Source organism: Erpetoichthys calabaricus, chromosome 18 (genome assembly GCF_900747795.2).
Source record: "Erpetoichthys calabaricus chromosome 18, fErpCal1.3, whole genome shotgun sequence".
Lineage (NCBI taxonomy): Eukaryota > Metazoa > Chordata > Cladistia > Polypteriformes > Polypteridae > Erpetoichthys > Erpetoichthys calabaricus.
In genome coordinates, this window is record NC_041411.2 from 88,645,316 (window position 1) to 88,668,993 (window position 23,678).

The following is a 23,678-nucleotide window of genomic DNA, read 5'->3' on the forward strand; positions in this document are numbered from 1 at the left end:
AAAAGATATTGCATTTATATGAAAGAATAAATGTGTGATTGTGTTTTTAATTAACTGAAATTTTAATGGTTGACTCGTTCATTTACAATTATAAATCCATTTTGGAACAACGGGTGGTAATAATATTTTCCATTAAAATATTACAAAGCAGTTACACTTACAGTCATATGAAAAAGTTTGGGAACCCCTCTCAGCCTGAATAATAATTTACTTTCATCAAAAAAGATAACAGTGGTATGTCTTTCATTTCCTAGGAACATCTGAGTACTGGGGTGTGTTCTGAACAAAGATTTTCAGTGAAGCAGTATTTAGTTGTATGAAATTAAATCAAATGTGAAAAACTGGCTGTGCACAAATTTGGGTACCCTTGTAATTTTGCTGATTTGAATGTCTGTCACTGCTCAATGCTGATTACTTACAACACCAAATTGGTTGGATTAGCTCATTAAGCCTTGAACTTCATAGACAGGTATGTCCAATCATGAGATATAAAGGTATTTAAGGTGGTCAATTACAAGTTGTGCTTCCCTTTGACTCTCCTCTGAAGAGTGACAGCATGGGATCCTCAAAGCAACTCTCAAAAGATCTGAAAACAAAGATTGTTCAGTCTCCTGGTTTAGGGGAAGGCTACAAAAAGCTATCTCAGAGGTTTAAACTGTCAGTTTCAACTGTAAGGAATGTAATCAGGAAATGGAAGGCCACAGGCACAGTTGCTGTTAAACCCAGCAGGTCTGGCAGGCCAAGAAAAATACAGGAGCGGCATATGCACAGGATTGTGAGAATGGTTACAGACATCTCACAGATCACCTCCAAAGACCTGCAAGAACATCTTGCTGCAGATGGTGTATCTGTGCATCGTTCTACAATTCAGCGCAATTTGCACAAAGAACATCTGTGTAACAGGGTGATGAGAAAGAAGCTCTTTCTGCACTCACGTCACAAACAGAGTCGCTTGTTGTATGCAAATGCTTATTTAGACATTGGAACAAAGTGCTTTGGACTGATGAGACACAAATTGAGTTATTCTGGTGATAACAAAAAGCGCTTTGCATGGCGGAAAAAGAACACCACATTCCAAGAAAAACACCTGCTACCTCCTGTCAAATTTGGTGGAGGTTCCATCATGCTGTGGGGCTGTGTGGCTAGTTCAGGGACTGGGGCCTTTGTTAAAGTCGAGGGTCGGATGAATTCAACCCAATATCAACAAATTCTTCAGGATAATGTTCAAGCATCAGTCACAAAGTTGAAGTTACGCAGGGGTTGGATATTCCAAAAAGGCAATGACCCAAAACACAGTTCAAAATCTACAAAGGCATTCATGCAGAGGGAGAAGTACAATGTTCTGGAATGGCTGTCACAGTCCCCTGACTTGAATATCATCGAAAATCAATGGGATGATTTGAAGCAGGCTGTCCATGCTCGGCAGCCATCAAATTTAACTGAACTGGAGAGATTTTTGTATGGAAGAATGGTCAAAAATACCTCCATCAAGAATCCAGACACTCATCAAAGGCTATAGGAGGCGTCTAGAGGCTGTTATATTTGCAAAAGGAGGCTCAACTAAGTATTGATGGAATATCTCTGTTGGGATGTCCAAATTTATGCACCTGTCTAATTTTGTTATAATGCATATTGCATACAGTATCTCACAAAAGTGAGTACACCCCTCATATTTTTGTAAATATTTTATTATACAGTGGGGCAAAAAAGTATTTAGTCAGCCACCAATTGTGCAAGTTCTCCCACTTAAAAAGATGAGAGAGGCCTGTAATTTTCATCATAGGTATACCTCAACTATGAGAGACAAAATGAGAAAAAGAAATCCAGAAAATCACATTGATTTTTGAAGAATTTATTTGCAAATTATGGTGGAAAAAAAGTATTTGGTCAATAACAAAAGTTCATCTCAATACCCTTTGTTGGCAATGACAGAGGTCAAACGTTTTCTGTAAGTCTTCACAAGGTTTTCACACACTGTTGCTGGTATTTTGGCCCATCTCCTCCTCTAGAGCAGTGATGTCTGAGGCTGTCGCTGGGCAACACGGACTTTCAACTCCCTCCAAAGATTTTCTATGGGATTGAGATCTGGAGACTGGACCTTGAAATGCTTCTTACGAAGCCACTCCTTCGTTACCCGGGCGGTGTGTTTGGGATCATTGTCATGCTGAAAGACCCAGCCATGTTTCATCTTCAATGCCCTTGCTGATGGAAGGAGGTTTTTACTCAAAATCTGACGATACATGGCCCCATTCATTTTTTCCTTTACACGGATCAGTCGTCCTGGTCCCTTTGCAGAAAAACAGCTCCAAAGCATGATGTTTCCACCCCCATGCTTTACAGTAGGTATGGTGTTCTTTGGATGCAACTCAGCATTCTTTCTCCTCCAAACACGATGAGTAGAGTTTTTACCAAAAAGTTCTATTTTGGTTTCATTCCTCTTCTGGATCATCCAAATGCTCTCTAGCAAACTTCAGATGGGCCTGCACATGTACTGGCTTAAGCAGGGGGACCCGTCTGGCACTGCAGGATTTGAGTCCCTGGCGGCGTAGTGTGTTACTGATGGTAGCCTTTGTTACTTTGGTCCCAGCTCTCTGCAGGTCATTCACGAGGTCCCTCGTGTGGTTCTGGGATTTTTGCTCACCGTTCTTGTGATCATTTTGAACCCACGGGGTGAGATCTTGCGTGGAGCCCCAGATTGAGGGAGATTGTCAGGTCTTGTATATGTCTTCCATTTTTTAATAATTGCTCCCACAGTTGATTTCTTCACACCAAGCTGCTTACCTATTGCAGATTCAGTCTTCCTAGCCTGGTGCAGGTCTACAGTTTTGTTTCTGGTGTCCTTTGACAGCTCTTTGGTCTTGGCCATAGTGGAGTTTGGAGTGTGACTGTTTGAGGTTGTGGACAGGTGTCTTTTATATTGATAACGAGTTCAAACAGGTGCCATTAATACAGGTAACGAGTGGAGGACAGAGGAGCCTCTTACAGAAGAAGTTACAGGTCTGTGAGAGCCAGAAATCGTGCTTGTTTGTAGGTGACCAAATACTTATTTTCCACCATAATTTGCAAATAAATTCTTTAAAAATCAGACAATGTGATTTTCTGGATTTTTTTTTCTCATTTTGTCTCTCATAGTTGAGGTATACCTATGATGAAAATTACAGGCCTCTCTCATCTTTTTAAGTGGGAGAACTTGCACAATTGGTGGTTGACTAAATACTTTTTTGCCCCACTGTATCTTTTCATGGGACAACACTGAAGATATGACACTTTGATTCAATGTAAAGTAGTCAGTGTACAGCTTGTATAACAGTGTAAATTTGCTGTCCCCTCAAAATAACTCAACCCACAGCCATTAATGTCTAAACCGCTGGCAATAAAAGTGAATACACCCCTAAGTGAAAAAAGTCCAAATTGTGCCCAATTAGCCATTTTCCCTCCCCGGTGTCATGTGACTCGTTAGTGTTACAAGGTCTCAGGTGTGTTAAATGTGGTGTTATCGCTCTCACACTCGCTCCTACTGGTCACTGGAAGTTTAACATGGCACCTCATGGCAAAGAACTCTATGAGGATCTGAAAAAAAGAATTGTTGCTCTACATAAAGATGGCCTTGGCTATAAGAAGATGCCAACAACCTGAAACTGAGCTGCAGCACGGTGGCCAAGACCATACAGCGGTTTAACAGGACAGGTTCCACTCGGAACAGGCCTCGCCATGATCGACCAAAGAAATTGAGTGCACGTGCTCAGCGTCATATCCAGAGGTTTTCTTTTGAAAATAGACGCATGAGTGCTGCCAGCATTGCTGCAGAGTTTGAAGGAGTGGGGAGTTAGCCTGCCAGTGCTCAGACCATACGCCACATACTGCATCAAATTGGTCTGCATTGCTGTTGTCCCAGAAGGAGGCCTCTTCTAACGATGATGCACAAGAAAGCCCACAAACAGTTTGCTGAAGACAAGCAGACTAAGGACATAGATTACCGGAACCATGTCCTGTGGTCTGATGAGACCAAGATAAACTTTTTTGGTGCAGATGGTGTCAAGCATGTGTGGCGGCAACTAGATGAGGAGTACAAAGACTCCTTGCCTAAAGTCAAGCATGGTGGTGGGAGTGTCATGGTTTGGGGCTGCATGAGTGCTGCCGGCAGTGGGGAGCTACAGTTCATTGAGGGAACCATGAATGCCAACATGTACTGTGACATACTGAAGCAGAGCATGATCCCCTCACTTCAGAAACTGGGCCGCAGGGCAGTATTCCAACATGATAACAACCCCAAACACACCTCCAAGACGACCACTGCCTTGCTAAAGAAACTGAGGGTAAAGGTGCTGGGCTGGCCAAGCATGTCTCCAGACCTAAACCCTATTGAGCATCTGTGGGGCATCCTCAAATGGAAGGTGGAGGAGCGCAAGGTCTCTACCATCCACCAGCTCCACATCCACATCCTAATAGCTAAGCTGCCTCAATATCTTCTCCAGATTCTTAAAGGTTTTGTCGGGTTTCTGCTTTAACTCCATGTCTTGGTAGTTTGTTCCAGATTTCCACAACTCTTTGTGTAAAGAAGTGCTTCCTGGCTTCAGTCCTAAATGCACTTCCCCTTTAATTTCCACTGGTCTCCTTGATTATATTTTTCTGTATGTTATGAATATTAATGTATAAAAGAACACAAAACAATACATACATCTAACTGTCCATTTTTGTGAGAGTCAAAATGCTAAGCTGGGGAGAACAAATTTTGGGTGGGATGCTAGGCTGTCAAAGGTAATCTATGGTCACAATTTGCCAATTAAGAGAGACCAATCAACACATTTTCATCTGTGGAAGAAGTCTACACACATCCCCTGGTTTACAGCAAAGGTGATCAGCGTCGGGCCTGGGGAGGCCGCAGTGGCTGCAGGTTTTTGTTCTGACTCAGTTGCCTAATTAGAAAACCATCCTTGCCAATGACTTATTTTAACTCTGCAATGCCAGGTCATTCTCATCCATCCATCCATTTTCCAACCCGCTGAATCCGAACACAGGGTCACGGGGTTCTGCTGGAGCCAATCCCAGCCAACACAGGGCACAAGGCAGGAACCAATCCCAGGCAGGATGCCAACCCACCGCAGTGCCAGGTCATTCTTAAATTGTATATATATTTTTTTACCTTTCTAATGATATCAGCCAAATGATTTGGAGCCTAAAACAGATAAGTCATTTTCAGTCCTTCAATTTTTTTCTTTTCAGTTTCCTTCTGAGTAATTTATTAAATCAGACAGGTGCAAATGGAAACCTGACAGATGAAGAACTGCTGGTTCCTTTATCATTTGCATCTTACTGCTGATAAGGAGCAATTCAAAACAGTGAGTGCTGCTGTTTCAGAATAAAATAAACAATGAAGGGTTCAAAAAGTTAGTGAGATAACTAAAATGAAGCAGAAAAATGTCACTTGAGCAATAAGTACCTCATCAGCAATGAATGATTTCTCATGAAGCAACTGGGTTGAAACAAAAACCTGTAGCCACTGCAGCCCTCCAGGACCAACGCTGATCACCCCTGATTTAAAGGGTCTGAGTCTTAAATAGCAAATCAGTTCAATGAAAGTAATTAAGAGCAAACACTGGCCACTAATTAAGAAAACGACTTGAATGAATAACCTGTAGCCACTGTGGCCCTCCAGGACCAGAGCTGGGAACTCCTGGTTTACAATATATGAAAGACCCTAAATACAGATTATGACTTGTAAAGGTACATATTTAATGAAGAAATCTTTATTTGATATAGCGCATGCACAATCATAGGACGTTTTACAGAGCTAACAAGACTACAATGCATACTGACCATTAGACACATGAAATAAGGAGAGTCAAGTCAAGTTTGCATCCCTTCTGTTTTTATTTTCACTTTATAGTGCAATGACATGATTAATTACTGCATATCTTGTGTACTTTGTATTATAGAATAATAATAAATAATAGATCAAATATTTTGGAGAAAAATAGATTTTCATTAAAAATGTGGGGTCGGGAGGGACTAGTTCTGTTCTGCTATAGTTTTCTTTTCAATACAGCCATAAAAATGCTTTATTTACAATTATTTGATTGCTTTAAACACTATTCATGAAACACTTTGAACACCTAAGATTAACCTTTTTGAAGTATTTATTTAAAAAAATATACTTTCAATAAGTTAGTGTACTGAAAGCAAAACGAATCAATAACTTCTATTAGAATGAAAATATGAGACCCTATCATTTAATTAAAAAAAACGTACAATTCTTCGAGTCCAAATGAAAGCAGTAGCATTTCAGGTTCATCATGTTGAGCTTGCTTGACAGAGCTTTTCATGTTTCTGCAGGTCAGGTTTGCTACACGTGGCCATTACTGGCAAGTGTTGTAGATCTGTATCTGTTGGTTGATGGCACCCAGGATGCCTCTCATTTTTTCTTCCAGCCCATCCAGCTGTGAAGCTTTTCTTTCCAGTATTTTCTCATTTGCCATGTAATCCTTTTCTAGATCTGATTAAGAAAAATATATCATATTAGGAACATTGTATAAACCCTGATTGCTGAAATGACAAAAACTTCAAAACTTTGTTAGTAAAAGTAATATTAAAGAAACTTATATGGTAAAAAATCATTATGTTATTATATTCCTGTCCGTACAGCCCTGGGATCCAGTCTAACGCATTTTTTGTGAGGTCCTCCAGTCCTGACATATTTGGATGTTTTTAGTCAGTCTCATTAATTTCATTGTGTATTGTAGTATTAATATCATAAACAAAAATGCTCCACATATCAAAAGTCGTACTGATATTTGTGTTTTATGGTTGACATTACATAGAGTGTCCATGCCAGAAGCAGTTGGTACATAAAATGCCTGTCCTTTCAGTAACTGTAATGTGACACCTCAGCTCATGTTTGGTCTGAATTAAGTTCAGGTTTCTGAAGCAATGAGTGAGCAGCCTATCTATAAGGTCATCCAAGTATCTGAGGGTCCATGTCAATGACAGGCTGGACTGGTCTTGGAACACAAAGGAATTATAGAAGAAAGGGCAGAGCAGAGTCGGACTCTGTGATGGCCAGTGTGATTTTCTACGCTGTGGTGTGCTGGGCTGGTAACATCACTTCAAGAGAGCCCACCGAATTAACAAGCTAATCGTGCCTTCAGTAACAGTAATATGTGACACCTCAGCTCAGGTTTAGTCTGACTGGAATCAACCAGGTTCCTGAAGCAAAGAAAGAGAAGACCATCTATAAGGTTATCCAAAAGTAATCATGACACTTTAAATGTTGCGCAATATGTAAAATCTAAGAAGGCCCAGAATTAACTTATTATTTCATGACCCACTTAATATGCCCAAGCCTGTAGCCACTGGAGAGTTGGGGGAATGGTGGCAAAAGAGGGCATCTCTTCTTCAACTTAACTGTCATGTCCCCTCAATTTTGGAGATAAGGATTTCTGAACATCTTCCTCTACGTAACTTCTGCCTTATAGTCAGAGATCAGATAATTACACTGATCTGCTAATTCACACCAAAAGCAACACATCAGCACAGTGTAAGTGCTCACCCACTGTTTTTGGTATTGCATCTAGAAACCGATAAAAGCAACAGCCTGCATAATTTTGGAACAATCTTTTTCAATAATTTCTGAATGTTCATGGATTAGTTATGGGCAATTGTATTTTTGTTTTGAGTCCCTATTGTTTGTTTAGCAAGTGTCACACACGTGCAAGTAGGAGACAGCTAAAGGGCTTAAGTAACAGTAATACCACATCCAACCAGGGGGAGGCAGGGTGCACTGACTGTCTTTCTCAGTTCCCTGCAGACCCTTCCCGAGAAATCCTGCCAGGTTCCGGCGCCATCAGAAGACATCACTTCCGGTTCTGTGCCCGTCGATGACGTCACATCCGGTGCAGAAGATGTCATTTCTGGGTCCATGCCCTTCAATGACGTCACTTCCAGGTTCGGCCCTCCGATGACCTCACTTCCCATACGGGCCTTTAAAGCCGCCATCTTAACATCAACGAGTCAATTCTATATTTGACTCAGTCGAAGGAACAACTCTGTTCTACTCTAAAAGCCTTTTGCAGTCAGGGAAATTATACAGGTGGCTGCCCCAAATCTTTTTCACGATGTCTGGTCTCAGTTATTATCACAGTGGCATAGTTGGCAGGATTTCGTCCCAAAAAAAACCAGGACAGGACCTAAACATGAACAAGGTAGGAAAGTATCAGGCCGAGTTTTTGGGTGGGGAGTTAAGTCCGGTGGTCAGGAAAGACATGGTGCAGGCTTCGTTCCTTAAGTACAACTCCGGGCTAAAATCTTACCAGAAAGAAAGTGTAGAGGAGGCATACAGACATTGGCTGGTTTCTGGGGGAGAAATGAAAAGGGCTTATTATATTCTCTTGGACGAGAGAGCTGAGCCACCCATTGGGACTAAGGACCCAGAGAAAAATGGGTTATCCCCAGACCAGCAGGCAAGAAGAATAAAAACCTGGAGGTTCGATCCTAAGGGATCCATTCGGGACCAAGCTATGGCCCTCTGGAAGCAGGTGGCGTTATGGTTAAGACCATTTGAATTAACCCCCTGCCAGATAGTTCAGCAAGTAGCTTGCTGTATTTTTTTACAACAGCTTCCCTAGCACTTTGTCCAGCCGGTCTGGGGAGATTTCCATTCTATGGAAGAGCTATTACAGCTCGTGAAAAGACCTAAGCCAGCCTCAAAATCTGGGAGAGCAGAACAGTCCTCTAGTGGATTCCCTAGAGATTATGTCCTACACCATAAGTCTCTTCTGGATAAACCAGAGCCTGTTCTGAAGTTCCCAGGCTGCTTGGCAGATAACCTATCCAGGAGCGAGCCGGGACGCAGGTGGAAGGGGTAGGACGGTTTGTGTGCCCTTACTAATGCCCTATCGGTTTCTCATACGGGAAAGGTGGTCATAAATGGTTACAAACTCGAAACGTTGCTTGACTCCGGCAGCAACATTTCCATTGTTGATGGCTGATATGTCTTACTGCGACAGTGGATGAAAGTAAAGACCAGCATTAAATGTATTCACGGAGAAGTCCGTAAATATAAATCCGCCCTAGTTTTCATTTCTCAGGGAGGATCGCTAAAAAAATTCCCTGTGGCGGTCCTCCGCAATCCACCTTTTACAGTGATTCTGGGGCGGAACTGGTCTGATAATAAATGCACTGAGCTATTGACTACCCCCGATCCACACTTGGGCCTAGTTATAGATGAGGATGACTCATTTCAAGCTGTCTCCACGCCGTATATTCAGCCAGTAGGGAGAGGTATGGAAGTCCAAGAGGAGGACGGAGAGACTTTGGGACTGTCGCAGGTAGAAACGTCATCCACCCGTGCCTCAACGAGTTGGGACGAATCTCCGCCCCTTGAGGGCAACCTGGATCCTCTCTCCCAGATTCATTTTCAATTTAGAGACACGTCAGCTTCATTTAAAAGGGAGCAATGGAAGGGTGACTCCCTAAAATTTGCAAAGAACAAAATAGTTCTCGTTAATGGCCAACACACGCATCAGTCCATGTCCAGTGGGCAGGAGGAGTAGTACAGGAACCTAATCAAGGACTTTGTTAAATGGCGCGACTCAAACCACCTACAACTGAACATCTGCAAAACCAAAGAGCTGGTGGTGGATTTTAGGAGGCCCAGGCCCCTCATGGACCCTGTGATCATCAGAGGTGACTGTGTGCAGAGGGTGCAGACGTATAAATATCTGGGAGTGCAGCTGGATGATAAATTGGACAGGACTACCAATACTGATGCTCTGTGTAAGAAAGGACAGAGCCAACTATACTTCCTTAGAAGGCTGGCGTCCTTCAACATCTGCAATAAGATGCTGCAGATATTCTACCAGACAGTTGTGGCGAGTGCCCTCTTCTACGCAGTTGTGTGCTGGGGAGGCAGCATAAAGAAGAGAGACACCTCACGCCTGGACAAACTGGTGAGGAAGGTAGGCTCTATTGTAGGCATTGAGCTGGACAGTTTGACATCTGTGGCAGAGAGACGGGCACTGAGCAGGCTCCTGTCAATCATGGAGAATCCACTGCATCCACTAAACAGTATCATCTCCAGACAGAGGATCAGCTTCAGCGACAGACTGTTGTCACTGTCCTGCTCCACTGACAGTCTGAGGAGATCGTTCCTCCCCTACACTATGCGACTCTTCAATTCCACCCGGGGGGTAAACGTTAACATTATACAAAGTTATTGTCTGTCTGTATACCTGCATTGTTATCACTCTTTAATTTAATATTGTCTTTATCAGTATGCTGCTGCTGGTGTATGTGAATCTATCTATGCCACAAGGACCTCACTTTATAATAGAAATTGATTTATTATATCAGGTTGCTGAGCATGAGGGGGAGGTTTGAAAATTGTTAATTTCATGAACCTACCTGCGGCAGGTTTGTGAATTAGCACATTCTCACCTCCTTGGAGGCCATTTGGGCACCGACAAAACCTTAGAGCAGATTAAGCTCAGATTTTATTGGCCAGGAATCAATGATGAGGTCCGCCGTTTTTATACTTCTTGTTCAGAGTGTCAATTACGACAAATTCCCAAGAGGGACCGTGCTCCTCTCATTCCCCTTCCCCTAATTGATGTTCCCTTTGAAAGAATAGGGGTTGATATAGTAGGACCCTTAGAGCCCTCAGCCCGAGGACACATATATATATTAGTCCTCGTGAATTATGCAACCCGATACCCGGGAGCTGTTCCATTGCACTCAGCTACATCTAAATCAATTGCATGGGAACTAGTAAGGGTCTTTGTGCGAGTCAGCATCCCTAAAGAAGTCCTAATGGATGAAGGGACGCCGTTTACCTCAGCAAACGTTCAGGGAAACGGCAAAGTTACTAAAAATAAAGCACTTAAAGACTGTAGTGTATCATCCTCAAACTGACGATCTAGTTGAGAGGTTTAATCAAACTCTCAAACAGATGCTTTGTAAGGTGATCAGCGGGGGCAGGAGGAATTGGGATCAACTCCTCCCCCTCATTCTATTTTCATACCGGGAAGTCCCACAAGCCTCTATGGGGTTCTCACCTTTTTAGTTATTATACGGGCGACAACCCCTGGATATATTGGATATCTTGAACAAAGGTTGGGAAGGAGAGGCTCTTCCCTCTACAAATATATTGGAATATATCGAGCAATTACTCGATAGATTTGGTAAACTTCGCCCTATTCTAAAAAGTCATATGGAAGAGGCACAAGCAGCACAGGCCCATTATTATGACGGTGGCACGGACCTCCGAGAATTCCATCCGGGGCATCGTGTCATGGTGCTGGATCCCACCTCCCATTCCAAGTTACTCGCCCATTGGCAAGGCCCTTATGAAATTAAGGAGAAGAAAGGACTTGTTGATTATTTGGTGAAACAACCCAATCATCGACCAAGTGAGAGGATTTACCACGTAAATTTGCTGAAGCCGTAGAAGGAAAGGGATCCCGATCCCTCCTCCACTCAGCCCCGCTCATTCTTTGCTCAAACAGACACCCTTAATTTCGGCGAGGAATTAATCAGCTCTTCTGTCTGTCCCGGAGCTGGTGAGTGAGAAGCCCAGAAGGACCTCTCTGGTTGCGCACGACATAGTGACTGAACCCGGAGTTATCGTCCGAGAGCACCCCTATAGACTCCCAGAGGCAAAGAAAAAAGAAGTGGAGCTGGAAATCAAGCGAATGCTAGAAGTAGGAGTAATAGAGGAAAGTTTTAGTCCCTGGTCCAGTCCAGTCGTCTTGGTCAGTAAGCCTGATGGCAATTGGAGGTTTTGCAATGACTTCTGTCAGCTTAATCAAGTCTCCCAATTTGATGCTTATCCCATGCCTCACGTACCTCAAGCTAAGTTCTTGACCACACTTGACATGACAAAAGGGTACTGTCAGATTCCTTTAATGGATTCCGCAAAGGTCAAGACTGTGCTTAGCACCCCTAGTGAACACTGGCAGTATTGTGTCCTTCCATTCGGGTTACACAGGGCTCTTGCGACTTTCCAGCATCTGGTGGACAAAGTGCTCCGTCGCCATAATGTGTATAGCGCTGCCTATCTGGATGATGTCGTCATCTATTCCAGCACATGGAAGGAACACGTACAGCAGGTCAAAGCGGTGTTGTGGACAGTAGGAGAAGCCGGGCTTCGAATCAATCCAAAGAAATGTTTCTTTGGACTGAAAGTGGCTAAATATTTGGGCTACCTGGTGGGTTGGGGTGCTGTGAAGCCACTGTGTACAAAAATAGACACCATTTTAAATTGGTCCCGTCTGCGAACCAAGAGGCAAGTCTAAGCATTTCTCGGATTAGCTGGGTACTACTGCCAGTTTGTACCTCGGTTATCCGAGAGAGTGGCGCCCTTGACAGATTTAACAAAGAAAAGAACTCCTAACAATGTGGTATGGAATGATAAGACGGAAGCTGCGTTCTGTGATTTAAAACAGGCTCTAACTTCAGCACCACTATTAATAGCTCCTAATATTTCTCTCCCTTTCTTTCTCCAAACGGACGCTTCGGACACAGGCCTGGGTGCTGTGTTGAGCCAAAGTGTCAATGGTGATGAACATTCCATCATGTACCTTAGCCGGAAACTGCTGGATTGGGAGAACAGGTATGCGGCAATGGAAAGGGAAGCCCTGGCAATAAAATGGGCGATTACGCAGTTGAGGTACTACCTCTTGGGCCAACAGTTCACTCTAGTGTCGGATCATGCTCCTTTGCAGTGGATGGCCCTTCACAAAGAGTCAAATCCACGGGTCACTAGGTGGTTTCTTGACCTTTAACCTTATAGGTTTTCGCTCATTCATCGTAAGGGCTCCCTCCATGCCAACGCAGATGCACTGTCTCATGCCCATGACCTCTCGGTACAGGTCGCCCGACCCGGTGGGTCTGGGCTAAGGGAGGGGCCTTGTCACACATGTGTAAGTAGGAGGCAGCTAAAGGGTTTAAGTAACAGTAATACCACATCTGACCAGGGGGCTGTGGGGTGCACTGACTGTCTTTCTCAGTTCCCTACAGACCTTCCCTGAGAAATCCTGCCAGGTTCCGGCACCTCAGAAGACATCACTTCTGGTTCTGTGCCCTTCGATGACGTCACATCCGGTGCAGAAGATTTCATTTCCGGGTCCGTGCCCTTCAATGATGTCACTTCCGGGTTTGGGCCCTTCGATGACCTCACTTCCCATACAGGCCTTTAAAGCCGCCATCTTAACATCAATAAGTCAGTTCTATATTGGACTCAGTCGAAGGAACAACTCTGTTCTACTCTAAAAGCCTTTTGCAGTCAGGGAAATTATACGGGTGGCTGCCCCAAATCTTTTTCACGATGTCTGGTCTCAGTTATTATCAAATAAGTAAGCTGAGTTTCCACCTTACAAAAGATGTAAGTATTTTTTTGAGAGATTATTAATAGGATAAAGAAACATCAATTGATTAAATAAAATCAAATGGTAGTAGAACATATTCTCCGTTACTTCACTGTCTACTGGGGCTGAAAGTGAAAGTAAAATTTCACTTAAGTAGTTGTAATGAAATGCCACTTCTTTCCAACAAAATTAGAAATGTAGTCTTCATAGCAGGGGTACAGTCCTGGTATGCAACCAAGGAATTTCTTAAAATTAAACAGAGGGCATTGCTTCTGTAGATAGATAGATAGATAGATAGATAGATAGATAGATAGATAGATAGATAGATAGATAGATAGATAGATAGATAGATAGATAGATAGATAGATAGATAGATAGATACTTTATTAATCCCAAGGGGAAATTCACATATTCCAGCAGCATCATACTGATACAAAAAACAATATTAAATTAAAGAGTAATAAAAATGTGGGTAAAAACAGACAATAACTTTGAATAATGCTAATTTCTACCCCCCCCGGGTGGAATTGAAGAGTCGCATAGTTTGGGGGAGGAACGATCTCCTCAGTCTGTCAGTGGAGCAGGACAGTGACAGCAGTCTGTCGCTGAAGCTGCTCCTCTGTCTGGAGATGACACTGTTTAGAGGATGCAGTGGATTCTCCATAATTGATAGAAGCCTGCTGAGCGCCCATCGCTCTGCCACGGATGTCAAACTGTCCAGCGCCGTGCCTACAATAGAGCCTGCCTTCCTCACCAGTTTGTCCAGGCGTGAGGCATCCTTCTTCTTTATGCTGCTCCCCAGCACAACACTACGTAGAAGAGGGCACTCGCAGTGGTGTGCTGGGGAGGCAGCATAAAGAAGAAGGATGCCTCATGCCTGGACAAACTGGATTAGGGGAAATTGAATGATTTATAATTGTAACAGCCAAGTCAGAAACTTTATTTCTTTTAAATTTATTTGCTTTTTAGTCATTCTGGTGTGTGTTCAGACCGTAGTGTGGATCGATCTATCTATCTATCTATCTATCTATCTATCTATCTATCTATCTATCTATCTATCTATCTATCTATCTATCTATCTATCTATCTATCTATCTATCTATCTATCTATCTATCTATCTATCTATCTATCTATCTATCTATCTATCTATCTATCTATCTATCTATCTATCTATCTATCATGTGGATCAAAGAATGAGTGAAGCACAGATATGGCACTCATTCTTACCATTCAGCCGCTGCAGCTTGTTGTGTGCCTCCTTCAACAGCTGCTTGGCTTCGTCACGCAGTTTCTCTGCTTTGCGTTTTGCCTCCTGGACGGTTTTGGCTTTCCTGTCAACGAGGTCTTGAACCATTTTATATTTGTCTGTCAACTCACCATCCAGAATCTACATGAGAGAAGAAAGGCAATTAAATTAGTTTGAAAAAAAAAAGAACTGTATAACTGCAGCAAGACAGGGATTGATTCCATAGTACAGTAGAAGACAAGCACACCTTTATATTAATTTAAAATTTCAGAGATTAGTGTACATTTATAATCCCTGTATTGAGGGAGTAGATTTGAAGGTGGTAAACTTGCTACAGGTATTTGGGGGTCCACATGAATGACAGGCTAGACTGGTGTCAGAACACAGATGAACCATAGAAGAAAGGGCAGAGCAGACTCAAACTTCATGATGGCCAGTGCAATTTTCTATACTGTGGTGTGCTGGGCTGGTAAAATCACTTCAAGAGAGGTCTACCGGATCAATGAGCTAATTAAAAGGGCAGTTTCAGTTATGGGATGCACTCTCAAACTGCTGGAGGTAATACTGGAGGAAAGAATGAAGACAAAACTGATGATCATTTTGAACAATGCCGCACATCCTCTTTCTGACACACTAACATTGAGTAATTTCAGCCAAAATATTTATCAGTAGAAGGGTGTAAAGAAATGCTTCTGGTACTCCTTTATACTTAATATTCAATATGACTTTATAATGCCTCACTGTGACGGTTTGTTTCATCTTCATATTTAACTTTCATTTTTTTGTATTATAATTTCATAATGTTAAATAAAACTCTATCCAATGAACAATATACTATGAAAAGAATTGTGCATTTCTGAAGAGAAGCAACATGAGCATCTCACCGCTTTGGCTTCATTGGCTTTATCTCTTGCCATTGTTGCTGTCTCCTCTGCCCGAGATGCCATTAGGCTGTTGTTGGCTCGCTTTGTTTTCAGATCATCAATCTGCCTGCCAATCAAACCCAGACGATCCATGGCATCCTTCAGATTTTTCTCATTGATGTCCGTTGCCGAGCGCATCTGAGGAGAGATACAAATTTATAAGATTTCTTTCCACATTGTGCATAACCATTGTACAAGTCTGATCAGCAGCTACAGGAAATATTTGGTGGCAGTTACTGCTACTAAAAGAGGTTCTAACAGTTACTAATGCTGTGTCCCATTTGAAGTCAGAAGTCAGAATTTCCAAATTCCTTAATCAGAGTTTTCAACTGGAATGCTCCCTTGAGTTTGATTTCCAACTTAGAAACTCTGGGCTGGTCTGTTAAGTTTTTGTGTGTCTGTCTTCAAATCATGATGTCAATCCAAAATGGTGATGTACACTACAGGCTTTAGTGAAAATTGTAGTACTTTACTATTTATTAGCACTTCTGCCTATTTATGTCTCATTAAATCAGTTGTAAACACAGACAGTCCAACTCCTATCTCTAGACATGTGGCTACAGTGTTTGGATATGCAAAATACTTCATAATGTGTTGTTATCAACTGCTATTGTATTCCAGTGGAGCAAGCACAACAAAGGTTTTCCTGGACACATAAAAACAAGGGTTCACATACTTTTTCCAGCTAGGGCCCTGAATGTTTGAATATTGGGATTCACTTTGACAAAATGTAGTAGTGCAATTGTTTGTGTGTTTGTAGTTTGATTCGATTGTGTTTGTCTATTACTTGTATATCAGATTACATTTTAGGATAATGACTCCAGTGAGGAGCTGGTTTGGTGTGCAGAGATAACAATGAGAGCAGGCCATAAGTGAGAAGCTGCCACTGCAGTGGCACAAGCCAAAAGTTCACTGAAGTTAAAGAACATCATTGTGAACCCACATATTATAAGAGAGGGTGCTTGGACCCACTTCTGGTAATGGGCGAAAGCAGATGCAGGTGAAAGGACAGAAATGATCCAGACCAAAATTGGACATCTGGAAGAGAAAGGCAGGAGAGCTGGCATTCCAGGGAGCATGGACTAGGTAGGACCTCCCCAACAGGAAAGTCTTATGGGCTGAACTGTAGAGGCTGGAACCATTCCAGATCTCCTTTCTGTTAAGGTCAGTGTGCAACATCCTTCCATCACCAGTAAACCTACAAAAGGTGACACTTAGGAAAGAGCCACTGTGCAACCTACATGAGAAGAAAGGCATTGTGGCCTTCATTCTGACAGGATGCAAAACTGCCCTCACTCATAGAAGATACATGACAAAGGGCATGTGTTTCTAGAAGACATTGTGGAGCAGGTGAGGCAAAAGCCTCAATGAACTCATGGTAAGCTAGCATTATCTATCCAGTTCATCATTGCCAGAAAGACAAAAAGTAACATCCTCCAGAAGGCACATGGGTGGCAGATGAGGGTGGGACCTGGTAAGGATGCTGCAGTTCCTCTGAATTGTCCCTATCATTATCATTTGGTCAGAGCAGGTGAAGAAGGTTATCCTGATTAAATTGACTGTCCCGTTGCACGAGGGGAGAGATGAAGCCCATGAGAGGAAAGCCACCAAGTACCACTTTTGGTCCAAAAGTGCACAGATTAAGGGAGGCAAGCATGGTTGTTCTGTGTCGAGGTCTGTTTGTAGGGGATTCCCAGTACAGTTGACGTGGAGGAGTTGGGCTGTAGGTCAGGAGCTGGCATGCAGTGATTTCACCACCACTGCCTAACCACCAAGTGAATGGTGTCATGATTAGGGGTTGAAGCACATGGGGAAGGTTCGGCACCAATGACATCAGCGCAGAACCAAAGGCCACCATGGCTAAAAGTGTGACTGAAGTTAATGTATCTTAGAGTGTATTTAAGAATGAGTAATTAATTCAGAAATCTTGGTAATTCCAAAGTATTCACAAAAAAAAATTGCAACTGTATCATTCACCTCTCAGTTTGATTTTTTCCTATTACAGAAACAAGATTATGTATATACTGTAACTAAGTTATGTCTACTGCTTTTGCTCTGCGTTGATTGCTGCCTATGTACAAGGAAAACACAGTTTCATAAAATGAATGGGAGAAAATTACATCAATATATACAGTCTAATAATATAGAAAACCCTTGTCATGGTCACTTTAGGATATTTTCTGAGATCTGAATATTATTTTCATGTATTTTACTTATCATTTTGATTTTATTGCAAGGCCATTTTATGTTCCTCAGATGCCGCCATTTTGAACTGGTATGGCCATATTGTTTACTATTGCCATGGCTATTGCCAGTCACATGACCCACATTACACAATGTGTGATGTCATCACTGCTGTATGTATAACAGATAGTGGCGTGGTGCTGTGTGAGAATCTTTGCTTATACTCACTTTCTTATTAGGGCTTCTGTTGGTTAATTGTTGTTTTAGTACTTTTGACTATAACTTTTGTCTAATGTTTTGGATTGTGGTAATCATTACTTTTTGCCTTTTTGGTAATTAATCTTTTTCGTTTCTTGACCTCTCTTTTGCCTTGGGCACTGTTCCTACTCGTCCTTTGATGGGCAACCATTTTTCTACTTGAAGGCACAATAACACTGCACTGTACTATACTGTATACCAAAATGTCTAGGAAGTGAGTGGGAGGCCAATTTATTTAAGGTCATGAGAAATTTATTTTCTATGGGATCTATGGTATATAAACTGGAGTTCTGAAGATGGTGTAGGGGGATGCTTGCCTAGTAAACGATTGCCAGGGGCTGAATTGTCATCTATACTAATTAAAGGCAAAGCCCTCACTCACTCACTCATCACTAATTCTCCAACTTCCCGTGTAGATGGAAGGCTGAAATTTGGCAGGCTCATTCCTTACAGTTTACTTACAAAACTTAGGCAGGTTTCATTTCAAAATTCTATGTGTAATGGTCATAACTGGAACCTCTTTTTGTCCATATACTGTAATGGAGGAGGCGGAGTCGCGTATCGCGTCATCACGCCTCCTACGTAATCACGTGAACTGAAAACAAGGAAGAGCCCCAAAGAGCACTGAAGAAAACATTCTCCGTCAACCCCCACACTCCCCCCGCCCTTCCGCACATCATGACATTTTCGTTAATGAAGTGACGTAATACTCCAGCTCCACCTTTTTCACAAGTTCATTCACCAAATAATTTGTCAATTATATTTCACAGTAAGAATTTACAGCACGACTCAAACGCGGGAACGAAGGTAAATGACGTTTATTGTTGAGTGTCTTTTAATACTGTGTAAGCATACATATTAACACATGTGCAATTAAACGTGTGCATTTACGGGGTGATTTCTCAGGCTTAAAAGCTTTCCTTTTATTAAAAAGGTAAATGCAAACTGTTTTCATTCTAAAGGGCACAAACTAAGTTGGATTTCAGCCGTTAAACGTGCAAAAATGTCGGTACACCAGATAAATAAGCGCAACATATTATCAGTTGTATTGTATGCTTACAATACATATAGAAATGTGTTAATCGTTAACTAATAGTATGGGATGGTGTTTTTCGACTCAGCTACAGATGCCGATGGAGACCAGAACTGCTTTGGAAAAATATGAACGCCTTGGGGCCGATCTGGAAGAAGGTAGCGCAGCGCCTTGATTTAAACGATTCCATGTCTTGGTGGGTTTGCATAGCTTATTGTCAATATCTTTACACCTGTTTTTAAGACTTATTGACTGAAACGGGCTTTCACAAAAAAAGTTAGGGCTTTGCTACAGGATACACCCTCCACAAGTTAAGGAAGTAAAAATAAAGGTATATATTTCTGTTTTATTTAAACCTTTTAAGTTCGTATGCATAGCCCCATTTGGCTGTTTTAGTTTTTTTTGTCTTTCTTCAGTAATATTTAATCTCCTTAAAGAAAAACAACATATGCATTTTACTTTTTTTGTATCTCTTTAGTAATATTTTAGTGTAAAAGGATAACCAGTATTTAAACCTTTTATGTTACTTTATAAAGTTATTTTACACAATGTTGAAAAATTAATAAGAAAGCTACATATTTTGACAGCTGCTGCTTTAATTTTCAATGAAATGAAAAAAGCTCTCCAAGAGAAAACCTCAATGAAGAAGAATCTAAAAAGGAGAAACCCTCATTTATAAAGGTTTGCTGCAGATGACTTAACTGAAAATAAATGAATAGTTCCTATGTGTATAATACATATTTATCTATTTTACTTATGCCTTTATTCCAGCAACTTGCAACATCTGAGGTACAATTTGTTACATTACTTTTGTTTTTTGCAACACAGGCAGGTGAAGTGACTTCCTCAGGGTCACACAGTGGTGTCAGTACCAGGATTTGAACTGACAAGCTCCGGGTTTGCTGAAATATTACTGAAGAAAGAAAAAAAACAAAAACGGGCAAATGGTGCTATGCATACAAATGTGCATCCATCCATTATCCAACCTGCTATATCCTAAATACAGGAGCCAATCCCTGCCAACACAGGGCACAAGGCAGAAAACAAACCCCGGGCAAGGTGCCAGCCCACCGCAGGGCACACACACCCACACACACCAGGGACAATTTAGAATCGCCAATGCACCTAATCTGCATGTCTTTGGACTGTGGGAGGAAACCGGAGTACCTGGAGGAAACCCAGACAGACACGGGGAGAACATTCAAACTCCACGCAGGGAAGCGAACCCGGGTCTCCTAACTGGCACCTTTCACTGCGCCACCATGCCGCCCGCATACAAACTTAAAAGGTTTAAATAAAACAGAAATATATACCTTTATTTTTACTTCCTTAACTTGTGGAGGGTGTATCCTGTAGCAAAGCCCTAAGTTTTTTCATGAAAGCCCCTTTCAGTCAATAAGCCTTAAAAACAGGTGTAAAGCTAAACTTGCAGCACCGCTATTCAATTACACTTGCCTAACGCCACTCCTAAGGAGAGATACTGTGGGATCTGGGCATCAGTCAAAGCACCAATCACAGGCCCGATTAGAAAGCGGGAAGCTGTGATTTGTCGTCTCCCTCCCATGTAACAATCACAGCCCGTGTTACAACGCACTATGTATGTATGTGTATATGTATATATGTATATGTGTGTGTGTGTGTGTGTATGTATGTGTGTATATGTATGTGTATATATATGTTGATATGTGTATATATATATGTATATATGTATATATATGTGGGTGTGTATATGTATATACTGTATATATATATGTATATATATGTATATGTAGATATGTGTATATGTAGATATGAATATATATGTACAGTATATATGTATATGTATATATATGTTTACATAACCTCTTTAACACACTACTTCTCCGCTGTGAAGTGCGAGTATTTTGCTAGTAAACCATATTCCACATTGTGGTAGCCTAACATATTGTTTTCTCCCCATTCTTCTGCTCTCTTTAATTGCTGTCTCCATTTAGGGTTTATGGAATTTTTTGTTAATATATACCTTTTACAAATTATTACAGTATATACTTAAGTGAAGTTGTAACAATGAATTATTAACACATAAGGAAAAGGACTGAAGGTAATTGAAGGGTTAACTAAACATGGATAAAGCTTAAGCATGTGAGGTCTGCCTCATCTTATAGTAACCATCAGCTTGAGTTTCCAAGGTTAGAATAAGGTAAATGAGTAATGAACAGCCATCTAGAAAGTAAGGATAAATATTGGGAAAACCCAAACACTCCTCCAAATAAACAGTGCTAAGTTCAATAGAAGAGTCCACAGATCACCCCTGTTTATGAGGCAACATTCAGGTAAATGGGACAGTTGAAAGGAGTCAGAAAATACTGGTGGCCCTACTTGACTGGATGAAATAATAAAGCTATGCATATTAAGATTCAGTTGACATGATGTTTTAGATGAGGTAATGGCAGTAGAAAAGCATAAAAGAAAATGAATTGAATTAATTGATTGTTCACTCCATGGACTGAGACATTTACACATGATCTGTGTAAATAAAGAAACATTTTGCACTCTCTCTGGGCTCCGTGACTGCCTTTTTGAAAATTGAGGAAAGTTTTTTCTACAACAGTTTCTAGAGATAAAAACATCAGTCTTCAATAATAATTTCAAGCACATTGTAAGCTTATCCAAAACCATTAAGATTTAATTACTCAGTCCCTTTCCTAGCTATGCTCATTCTCACTTTCCTTTAGAATTCACATAGGGACAAGCCTCCATATTTATATCTGCTTTAACTCTGTCTGTTTTGTTTCAGCCTGATCAAGTCTCCTTTAGTCTTAGCCCTAAATTGCTTTATAGCTATAATCCATGTACCTATTTTTGCATGTGCTTTTTCCATTAAAGCAAGTTGGAGCCCATCTTGGAAAACACCACATTTTAAGCATTGAGCTCTTTGGAATATCTTCCTTATTATTCCATTCTCAGCTAAACAGTTTTTTTTCCATGGATTTGAAGTCAGCTATCTCAGATTTTAAACTCATACTTCTAAAATGCAACCTCTGCATCCTTTCTTTTTTACTGATTTGGTGTTAATGGACTTTATCACTAACAAGTCAGAACAACTTGAATACAAGGAAGGTTCCAGCTAACAAGTTCATACAGCTGCCTCTGAAATCTTAGCCCAATATAAATATTCTGCTGCTTGACACTGTAGTAACTGATCCATTTTATTAGTATCAGCCATGCCAGTCAAAGCAAATGAAAATAAATAAGGGAACAGAAATCTTTCTCACACAATCAGTCAGATTCTACAGAATGTTGGGAGTTTTATGCTTTTGTGCAGCAAAAGTTGCACAAATAAATACGGGATTTATCTGACTTAGTTGCTGTGACCCAGGTCCAAACTGGTCTGGTTAATTGTTTGCATGTTATACTGTTGTTAAAATGACCACTCTCTGTTCTGCATGCACCAAAGAAGAGGACCATACTTGTCCAATATGATGTCCCCTTTTGTGGACTGATGGTGTATCAGAAGTACCTTCATAAGGACAGAAAATTTCAAGAATGACTGCATAAGTGTCACAGATGTAGATCAATCAGGTTGAAAAATCAGGATGACCATCCATGCTGATAACTGGTGATGATATCGAATGTGCCTGTAACATGGTTCTGGTGAACACGTGTGTTATTCTTGGGTTAAGTGTGTTATATGTTAATTAGCACATGCAAGTATGAGTTTCACTGTACTCTAGTCTGTGCAGGAAAATAATGACACTAAGTGTACATAACAAGCACGTACTTTGGAGATTGTTATTTGTTATTGCTTAGTTGCAAATGTTCAATTATTAGTTAATGTAGCTGCATTACTGGAATTAAACAGTGTGCTTGTATATATCCTTCGTAAACTTACAATTTTAAACTGTACCTAATTTAATGTAAGATTACTATAGAATTGTTGCATGTAGAACTGTACACTGCATATAATACAGAGTGTAACACGAAAAATACAATTTAAAGGATTGTTGTCTGATGATTTCCTTCACAACTGGCAGAAGAGGACAGATGGTAAAATAAATAAGTGGGACAGAATGTAGATGGATATTGTGATTTAAGGAAATATAGTAAAGATATATAAATATAAAAAAGACATTTTTTTAACATCCATTACTTCCTGTTTGACCTAATAAAATAGTTTTTCTTGATATTTTAAAACTGCTGACTGCGCATCACCTTAAGCATATGTTATAATCTCAGTGAGATCAATGGTTCTAACAACAGATGGCACCAAACAGGACAGACAGTCCAAGTCAAAGAGACAGGCAGAAGCCACCAGGAGACAGAACAACACGAGCTGAAATTCCAAAAACACATAAACAGGTCAGAGCCCCAGCACTCAAGTTTTCTTTTAGCTTCTTCTAATGATAACTGAGGCACCAAAAGGCAGGACTGAAGATAATTGAGGGCAGGGTTAGGCAAAAGGGCCAGAACATCAGAGAAAAGTCATGTGTTCTATTGATCAAAATTCCAATGCACTGAAATGACAATCAAAGTCAAGAAAGAGCAAGCAAAATGGTCCAATCTAGATTAGTTTCTCTCATTACTAAACTACAAAAGATGTTTATTTTAATTTCTGAGGAAATCTAATATATGGATTAAGTCCTTGCTGAACCACCATTTTAAATAGAGAAAGCACGATGGAGTCTTGTGAAATGGC

At 41.1% G+C, this 23,678-nt stretch overlaps 1 protein-coding gene across 3 annotated transcripts in view; it reads right to left on the minus strand.

Moving 5' to 3' along the window:
- Nucleotides 1-5,852: 5,852 nt before the first annotated feature.
- The window catches only part of lamb2 (laminin, beta 2 (laminin S)), a 200,720-nt gene continuing 182,894 nt past the window's right edge, over nucleotides 5,853-23,678 (minus strand). For all 3 annotated transcript variants that reach the window (XM_051921147.1, XM_051921148.1, XM_051921149.1), the window contains 3 exons: nucleotides 15,490-15,666; nucleotides 14,587-14,746; nucleotides 5,853-6,493 (listed from right to left, as the gene is read on the minus strand). In XM_051921147.1, the coding sequence (XP_051777107.1) occupies nucleotides 6,357-6,493; nucleotides 14,587-14,746; nucleotides 15,490-15,666 (474 nt within the window). In that variant the 3' untranslated portion in view covers nucleotides 5,853-6,356. The remainder of the gene's footprint in view (nucleotides 6,494-14,586; nucleotides 14,747-15,489; nucleotides 15,667-23,678) is intronic.